The 9,888-nt window shown below is 39.1% G+C and overlaps 1 protein-coding gene and 1 pseudogene across 1 annotated transcript; both read right to left on the bottom strand.

Moving 5' to 3' along the window:
- Positions 1–2,391: 2,391 nt before the first annotated feature.
- Positions 2,392–4,618, bottom strand: LOC114762325 (uncharacterized). The gene is made up of 4 exons (XM_028951792.1): positions 3,696–4,618; positions 3,455–3,607; positions 2,835–3,240; positions 2,392–2,699 (listed from the first exon to the last, which is right to left on the bottom strand). The coding sequence occupies exons 1-4, from the start codon at positions 4,545–4,547 to the stop codon at positions 2,392–2,394; spliced, it is 1,719 nt and encodes a 572-aa protein (XP_028807625.1). The 5' UTR covers positions 4,548–4,618.
- An 806-nt stretch (positions 4,619–5,424) lies between these two features.
- LOC114762324 (putative receptor-like protein kinase At4g00960) lies at positions 5,425–9,406 on the bottom strand (annotated as a pseudogene).
- Between the last annotated feature and the right edge of the window lie 482 nt (positions 9,407–9,888).

The raw sequence follows: 9,888 nt of genomic DNA, 5'->3' as shown, positions 1-9,888 counted from the left end.
AGTTTCGAGTACAGTGGGGATGGGTCATTTTTTGGTGTACATAGTTGTATGCTCCGCCCTTGTCAACTTTTTTGGGACTGGGGTTGTAGTTAGGAGCTAGGTGGAGACATTTTTTTGTAAGTAAGCTGATAGTTATTTCAGTGATAACGGAGCATTAAGTGTGGCTAGTATCTTAATGTCCACTTGTTGAATACATGAAAGGAAGTTACTGTTATGGGGATGTTAGCTTTTGTTAATGGCGCATTACTTGTTGTCATTTTTAAATTTGTTCTGGTCATTGGCAGTGATGCTATCAGCATAAGCTGACAGCCGTGCTGAACTGATGTTGTAAAATCAGACCAGGTGATCCTTGTCATTATCGCTGTCATATTCGCTTCACTTCGTGTCATTTTTAAATTTGTTCTGGTCATTGGCAGTGATGCTATCAGCATAAGCTGACAGCCGTGCTGAACTGATGTTGTAAAATCAGACCAGGTGATCCTTGTCATTATCGCTGTCATATTCGCTTCACTTCGTGTCATTTTTAAATTTGTTCTGGTCATTGGCAGTGATGCTATCAGCATAAGCTGACAGCCGTGCTGAACTGATGTTGTAAAATCAGACCAGGTGATCCTTGTCATTATCGCTGTCATATTCGCTTCACTTCGTGTCATTTTTAAATTTGTTCTGGTCATTGGCAGTGATGCTATCAGCATAAGCTGACAGCCGTGCTGAACTGATGTTGTAAAATCAGACCAGGTGATCCTTGTCATTATCGCTGTCATATTCGCTTCACTTCGTATCATTTTTAAATTTGTTCTGGTCATTTTCTGTTGGATACCAACAGGATATATTGAAGTAAAATTTAGTGACCTGAACAAAAAATGAAAACCAATAGCACATGTCCAATGGGGTTGTTGTCAGCATCTGTTTTGTGTGGTTAAAACCAGATTCATTCATGTCACTGGGGAATAAATTGGCATCATGGTTCTCAACTATCATACATTTATGGACACCAATCTTTGTTAACCATAACAATACACAGTAAATTTTTGGTCAGCCTACAATGCACATTACATACAGCAATCTAACAGAGGACAAGTGAATTATGACCCTAACATCGAGACACCTAAGACCGACGCCTTTTCTTGGACTTTGTGCTCTTGGTTGGTTGTGGTCGTCGAATAAGGGCCAATGCCTCGTCACGTTTTTCATTCTGTTCATGATTGACCAACCACCATGTCAGGTCACGACGAAAGCCAGCAACTTCTTCCTCTGTGTAGGTAAGGGTCACACCAGGTTCCCATCTTCTCAGCCACATCATGCAGTGCACCCCACAATCCCTCCTGTGGACGCAACAATATCAGCACAGTTAGTTAACACATCTGACATGTGCATTTACCCCACAGAAATCGAATTTGACAAAACTGACAGGTTATTCTGCTGGGGAACTGCTGCAAATATCATGGGAGACATTGGCTTTTTCCCAACCAATCCTGGCTTGACCAAGTCCAGTATAATATTGAGCCTCTTCCTCTGCAACAACATTCAGGACCAACATAGAAAGTTTAATGATTTTCCAAGTTCAAAAACTAGGGTAAAGATAATGAGTTTTTTCTTACACAATCATCCACAGCCATTTCCACTGGGTCTTTGATGACAACCTTCTTCTTCTGCTTTCTGTCCTTGGTTCCGAAATGGTTCCTCATGGAGTCTATTACGTGGAAATCCAATGTGCTAGGCTGAATGGCAACGCAAAACCAGTGTTGGCCAACAAGAGCAGGACCAATTATGAAATCACATTCAGCTAAGTTGTAGCCAACGAACTCAGGAAGAAAGAGCTTCTTATATTTTTGGGCTTTCCAGGTTGGATCATGTGCCATCATGTTCTGCATGACATGAAATTGTTAATCCATTAACAGAGAACAAGTCATTTCCAATTCAATTGCTGTCATTGGTATTTGCATTTGGAATTATGCAACCTCACCATGAAATCAACATCGAAAATGTGCCTCTTCCCTGGCCCCAACTCTGCCTTCATGTCCTCCATCACTGCCTTGCACACCAAATTAAGCACCTACAGAACACAAGTGAAAACGTCATTCTGGTACAATAATCTCACCAAACATTATCAAACATAATCGTGGGTGCAGGGACAGAGCATTCTTAAATACCCTGTTATTTACTCTGTTCACTCCACCCAGGGAAAACAGCTGTTGTCGGTCTATATCTTCATCAAACATTTTGATGACAGTCCTGCAAACATTGTCAGATGTCAGTGACAGAAAGTATGGTGTTGGGGACATCAATACTTGTCATTCCCATGTATGTTATTGTCATTTTCAATCCTATTGCTGTCATTTTCAGGGCACACTGTGTCATTTAAAAACAAAACACTAGCTACGGATATACTTACATATTCCCCTCTTCCTCTCCCTTGGGTCTACGGGATATTAAAGTGAAAAAGATGTCACTTTCCTCCTTTGGCCTCTTCGTCCTCGGAGCTGCCTTGAATTCTATCCACGGAGATTTAATTGTGGAACTCTTTGCCCTTGTTGACCTCCGAAGGTCAATCGATTTTTCAGGCCCTCCTTCCTCCCCACTGTCACTGCTCACCCATTCTCGATCCAACAGCAAAGGAACATTGGTAGGGGTCATTGTCAGTACATGTGTAGCTTCCTCCCCCTCATCATCTGAATCCCGAACCTCCTTATCATCATCTTCGGCCTCCTCAACCACATAATCATGACTGACTTCCATGTCATCATGGTCATCTTCCTCCTCATCAACCACATGACCTCCTTCCCTGTCATCATGGTCATCTTCCTCCTCATCCTCGTCGTCGTCGTCATCACCTCCATGACCATCACGGTCACCCTCTTCTTCCACCTCCTCAACCATGTAATCATCACTGACTTCCCTGTCATGAAGGTCATGTTGTTCCTCATCCTCATCCTTCTCATCATCTCCTTTGCTGGTTTCATCCTCATCAAGTTCCTCATCTGCACTTCCCGCTGCAACCTCTCTTGCAATCTCCTCCACCACTCGGTCAACATCATCAGCTTCTTCAGCATCGTTACCAGCTGCATCACCAACTGTTTCAACCCCTTCTTTAGCAGTGGCATTCTCATTCCCCATCCCCTTAACTTTGGCGTTCAATCCAATCTGCAATTTGAGTAGCTCATCATCAAGAGCCTTCATTAACGTCCTCTGGCTTTCTTCAAGCTTCTTCACAAAACGAGCCCTCAACTCCTTCAATGCCTGCATACACAGTAAATGAAGATATCAAAAAAATTGTTCACTGTTATCAAATGCCAGTATCTCACTGGTCATTTCTAAATAAAGTCTTGTCATCTCAAGTATCAACCTTGCTAATAGACTGACTTAAACTCAGGTCACGTATATTTTCTAAGTTCCCACATACCGGATCTAAAGACTGCAAAATTGAACTGTCCTCATGTCCTGCTGAGTATACCTCGCTGCCACTGCTTCCATGCAATATTCCCATGCTGCTGCCTCTCTCTTTCTCCACCCTCTCCTTTATCTTCTCCTCGGTCCAATATTCAATGGCGCTTGTTGAACCCCGGTCAACAGACAATCCCAGCGGGAAACGCTCAACAAAATACAGCTGCAAAACCAAATAAAGATAGGTCACACTTCTGCAACAATAACAAAAGACAAAAATATAGTGAACCATAAGAAAAATATTGACTTACCAGCAGCAAATAAAGACACCCTCCAACATTGCAGGTTCCTTTCTTCTTCTTCTTTGTCATCTTCACAAAGTCTCCCATTTCCTTCCACAGGTTCTTGATTATGTACGTTGACCAATCATATTTCCAAAACCCATTCATCGTGTGACGCATCACTTTCAACAAACGTATATGTACAGTTGTGCTTGACCCAGGACATAGAAAAGCTCCAACTGTATAAAGCATAAATAGGAACTCAAAATTGTCGCTTTCTTCCCCAGATAATATCCTCTTCAGTATCTGGGTAAATGGAACCTTCCAATAAGTGTCCTTCAACCTCTTGTATTCCGGGTCATCCTCACTAACATCAGATTTCACTTCCTCCCCACTGTCAGGTACACCTAGAAACTCATGCGCATCTTTTGCCTCAATTGCCTGCCCTTGCCCTCTAATGGTCAAAAAATGCGTTGGTGGGTCATAGCATCTCAACAATGACACAAGTAGATCACGTGGAAGTTGCTTCACATTCACATTAAGCAAGTTCCCAAATCCCATCCTCTGAACTTTCTGCCTCAACCGCCTGTTCTTCTTCACATATTCAGCCAATGATAGAAATCCGGGCAATGAGCACCGGGTGTACAAGGGAACATCATACTTCTTCTTCTCACCTTTCTGTGGCTTCGTTTTCCTTGCCCTCTCATTATACCTATCTTTCTCTTCTTCACTCAGGGCCCTCCATGCCTTCCCCACTTCAATTTTTTCTTCTCTTGCGTTTTTACACTTCTCACCTCGTTTAGCCATATACTCCCTTCTGAACAACACAAGCCCACTGTGGACTCCTTTGCTTGTGGACCCTTCCCCTTCTTCCAACACCATCTCGTATAGTTCTGCAAAGTCATCAAGGTACCATCATTAAATCATAATTTTAATACATTTACTACACATCTAGTTCTTTCCAGATTCGTTATGGTCATTTCCAATTAATTCATTGTCATTTACAATATGGCCATTACAGAGTGACAGTAAGGATGCTGGTATGAATATGGTCGTTTCCAGTTAATTTATTGTCATTACCAATATGCCCATTATAGACTAACAGTTAGGTCAGTACTATGAATATGGTCATTTCCAATTAATTCATTGTCATTTACAATATGGCCATTACAGAGTGACAGTAAGGATGCCGGTATGAATATGGTCGTTTCCAGTTAACTTATTGTCATTACCAATATGCCCATTACAGACTAACAGTTAGGTCATTAATATGAATATGGTCATTCCCACTTAATTCATTGTCATTACCAACATGGCCATTACAGTCTGACAGTAAGGTCATTACTATGAATATGGTCATTTCAAGTTCCTTCATAGTCATTTACCAGTTTGGTATTGTCATTTCCAGTTTATTCATATAATCTTTCCACTCATTCAGACAGTAAGGTCATTACTATGAATATGGTCATTTTAGGTTCGATCATAGTCATTTACCAGTATGTTATTGTCATTTCCAGTTGTTCATATAATTTTTCCAGTCAATCAGACAATTTTCCTACTGATTTCAAAACCCATTTTTCCAGTTCTCAACTACGTTATTAAAAACAGAATAGCTTGCCATAGCGACTCAGCATAAACCCTTAATCGCCATTCCTGTCATTCACAAACTTCATCGCGTCATATCTAAATATTGCCCTATCATTGATTCCCAGACTCACCCAGAAACGTCGACCACAGCACGAAACTTAAATGCCTGAACTTACCTCACTGAAATGCTGTTGATGCTTGTTAACTGCAATGGTGAATCACCGTGCGCCAACCTTCGTCTTTCCACACAATCAGTCAGACGCGACCACGTTCGCCCTTCGAACAGCACGCCCTTCCACTTCCAACTCCTCTGCTCTCTTACGCACACACTATTTGGGTCCTCAACTGTCCAGCTTGCCGGCGTTTTTAGGGCAACAATGGGGATGGTGGAAGCGAGAAACCGGGAAGCACGACGGTCAGTGCAGGAGTGTTCGCGCGCGCCTCTCTCTCTCTCCGCTTTCAAACGCTGACTGACAGGGGCTGTTTGTAATTGTGCAACATTTGCATAATCCCAAATCAGGCAACACTTCCCTATCTGGTAATACATTTGCTTAGCTTCCCATTCTGGCATTTTATTATTTCAGCCTTCTTTATCTGTCATTTTCCCAAAAAAATTATTTTTTAGTCCTATTTATAGGACACTGAGGAGAAATTTTTTATATAGATATACAATTTTACTCTTCATTATTATTATGTTGACTTTGTTTACATGAGGTGTAATGTATACTCTTTGATTTATTTATAGGCACTTCTAACATATTTTACATAGATAAAAAAAACCTAAAACTGGTATTAACTCTTCATTTAAAATATAGTAACTTCTAACTTTACCCCTATTTAATATATACACCTTTTAAAAAACATGAATATTACATTATAATAAATGATTACCATATAGTATATTCATGGTAAAAATTTAGTGAAGCGACTTATAAATAGGATTTTAAAAAAAATTCTCTCTCTGCCTTATAAATAAGACCAGATGAGTATTTAATAAGGATAAAGTTGAAAAATTATTGAATTTTAAATGAAAGTTAATGAAATTTAAGATTTTTCTTAGTATTGTGTAAAAATATGTTGGAAGTGAGTTATAATAAGAACAGAAGAGTAGATAACCAATTTGTGAAGGAGATTAGCTGAGTTAGTTATTTGTAATAAATGTATGTTTCTTTCTAAAATACTTTGTAATCATATGCATTGGAACTCTTTAATAGAAACTCATAAAATTTTAATTACCTAGAAAGAAATTACTTGGAGGCCAAAATGGAATAAACATTAGAGATAAAAATAGAATAGAGTCTAATATTCAAAACAAAATGAATCTTCAACTAGCTTTTATACTAAGAATTAAAGGTTGTATAATTTAAAAGTATCAAAATCTGGATATGCCAATTCGTCTTGTGCAGGCAAAGAGGCGATCCTACCATACACTACTTTTTATCCTTTCATTATGAAAGACCAACATGTCCGAGAGCTAACAGAGTTGAAAATTAAGCATTATGATAGACACCCTCTACAAAGGTTATTACCGGATCACACGGGTCCAAATATTGCTATAAATTTGTAAATATTTCATGCAAACAAAACAATACTTTTATCTGGGTACTAACTGGGTGATAGAAATTTCATTTATTGATGCTGAATCATGATTGCCATGTTTTTTGTATGGAAATGTTTCTAAAGGAAACACAGGTTCTTTAGGTTGAGGCAAATCTCCCTCACTGCTTAACATTACAACCACAGACGCCATGTTTGGTCTATCATCAGGATGATTTTGCACACAAAGAAGACCGATATGGATGCATCTCAATACTTCTGATTCATTATAAGGTTCTTCCATATGTGGATCAATCAATTCAAGTGGGATTCCCTCCTCCACAACCTCCATGCCTACAGAAATTCAAACATATATAATCTATCATTTTTCTATATATGGCTTGTGAAAGATAACAGAAAAAGTGTAAGTGAGGTTTGTCACTAACAAGCCCAATAAGGTTGACATTCTTGTTGCCAAGGAGAATGCTCCATTTTTCTTTCCACTACTATCTCGAGCAATAAAATTCCAAAGCTGAAGACGTCAGATTTCATGGAGAATGACCCATAAATTGCATATTCAGGTGCCATATAACCACTTGAAAAAGAAAAAAGTAATCATCAATGACTTCATATATCATTTTAAACATGTGTATAAATACAAATAAAAAAAGTAATGAAGATGTATACTCACTATGTACCGATAACTCTCCTTGTATTTTCTACATTTTCATCTTTTCCAAATGTTTTTGCCAAGCCAAAATCTGATATTTTCGGATTCAAATCATTGTCTAGTAATATATTACTTGCTTGAGATCTCTATGAATGATTCTTAATCTTGAATCTTGATGAAGAATACGTAAGTCCTCGGGCAATTCCACATATAATGTTGAAGCGCTTGAACCAACATAAGAGTTTCCTTTGGGTAGGAGAACCTGTAAAGTTCCAAAAGTACACAAATTAGTTGTTATCAGACTTGAATTTAAAACCAATTGATATTCAGTTGTCAAGAAACGAACCAAAAATAAATGAATCTAAACTCTTGTTTGACATGTACTCGTAAATGAGCATTTTCTCCTCTCCTCCAATGCAGCAACCAAGAACTTTAGCAAGATTTCGATGCTGAAGTTTGGCACACAACATAACTTCATTCTTGAATTCCCTCATTCCCTGGTGAGAATTTTGTGAAAGTCGCTTCACAGCAATGTCTTGTCCCCCAGCTAATGTTCCCTAACCATTAAAAGTATTGTCATCCACATCTAGCAGCTAAGACATCATAAATCAACAGAATGAAACTATACTTGCTTCACAATCTTATTTGTTGGTTTTGTGAGTTACCTTATATACGGGTCCAAAACCACCTTGGCCAAGCTTATTTTCATCTGAGAAGTTCTGGGTAGCACTAGCTATTATAGCAAAGTCATAGAGAGGAAGGTCCATATCTCCTTCTGGGACTTCATCAGTATTTTCTATGGACAAAGATTTCCTCAATTAATTGAGAAAATATTTTCACTCAAGCAAACTAAAAGACAGAAAGTTATACCTGTTAAAGAGCAACTAAAAAAAGAAAGCCAACCAAACCTGAGAAATGCTTACCTTTGGATTTTCTTCTGCTCTTATAAATATAGAGGGAGGTCAAAAGCATCCAAAGTGCAAAAACAGTAGCCGTTATCGCAGCTACTTTAATCTTGTATGAATTAGAACCTTCATGTTTGGCCTTTAATTCGCGCGCAGAAATGAACAAAATAGTTAGTGAGGTAACTAATTGAACGCTTTGAAAAATGAATAGATAACATTAAATGGAATATACCTATATCTGTAGAAGCAAGGCGAATATATAGATCTTGGCCAGCATCATTTGACATTTGATTCAAATCAAGTAGATCACCAAACCACATGACACAGCCACTTCCTCCTCCCCTAATATCTGAAAAAGAATAAGCAGTACAAGAACAATTTTCCCAACATTTGGCTTTGCACTCGTCAAGTGTCATACTTGCATTGACCCAAGTATATGTAGTATCTGGTAATTTAAGGTTACTATATTTAACAAAATTGTCTTTGCCTTTAACTTACAACTCCAAGGTTTACTGCGAACACACCCTCCTGTCCAGTCATACATGTCCCAATTCTTAGGTGATTTTGGCTCAAATCCTTTCAAGCATTGGCATAAGGTTGAGTCAACAATGGCACAAATTCCAAAAGCACCACAAAGATTATATCTTCCACAATTGTCTCTTGGAACATCGCCAAAAGACTTCCAAGTTTGATCCTCTTCAAACCCACATGAGATTTTGCAGAGAGTTTCTTGTCTGGTTCAAGACTCTGATAGAGACCATTGACTCATTTAAGGGAACATACATGTAGTACACCTCATCCTTGTTAGACACAAGCGTTGCATTATAAAGCAACATCTTATTTGATGAAGGAGTATCAACAAAATGATCACCATTCCAAGGGCCACTCCTGTAATATTTTGTCCGACCTTGCCAAGTATATATTTCTGGATAACTGTGAAGCATGAGCTCACATGTGAAATCTCCTGGAGAAGGGTCATCCCAATTCTTCCATGCTACTAAACGCCGGTTCAGACCGGTTCTCAAGTCCCATCCAAGCTTCATTCCTGGTAAAAATACGTTAGAGTAATGGTCGAAGCTTTGCCACAAGTAGTTTTGTGGATTCTGGTCTTGTCGTCTCTTAGTACCAAGTTTCCAGAGTCTAAAAGCTGAACAATAGGACTCATCAACGCCTTTGTTGTCGTCGTCGAGTTTGCAACCCAAAGAAGAGTCTTATTTTGGCTGAGAACAACAAGATGTCCCTCTTTGTTTATGCTCATCATGCCAAGCCTGTCTTTGGCTGGTTTTTCGCGGTTGGCAACCCAAAGGATATATCTAACTGGAACATTCTTGTACCAGAGTCCAACGTAGCGGTTTGTGGAACTACCTGGGCTGAAAAATCCCAGTTCAAATCTTCCATCTTTAGATACCAAGGTGGATTTTCCATCATCAACCAGAGGCTGAGACTGCGTAATAGTATCGGTGGTTGCCGTGGCCAATAATGATGGCGAGAAGAATAAAAGCTTACTGAAAAATAGAAGTAGCAA

Source organism: Neltuma alba, unplaced genomic scaffold (assembly GCF_004799145.2).
Source record: "Neltuma alba isolate B1F8T4 unplaced genomic scaffold, ASM479914v2 tig00011210_pilon, whole genome shotgun sequence".
NCBI classification, from domain to species: Eukaryota; Viridiplantae; Streptophyta; class Magnoliopsida; order Fabales; family Fabaceae; genus Neltuma; species Neltuma alba.
Note: the sequence above shows the minus strand (reverse complement) of the source record. Positions and strands in the feature narration are given on the sequence as shown.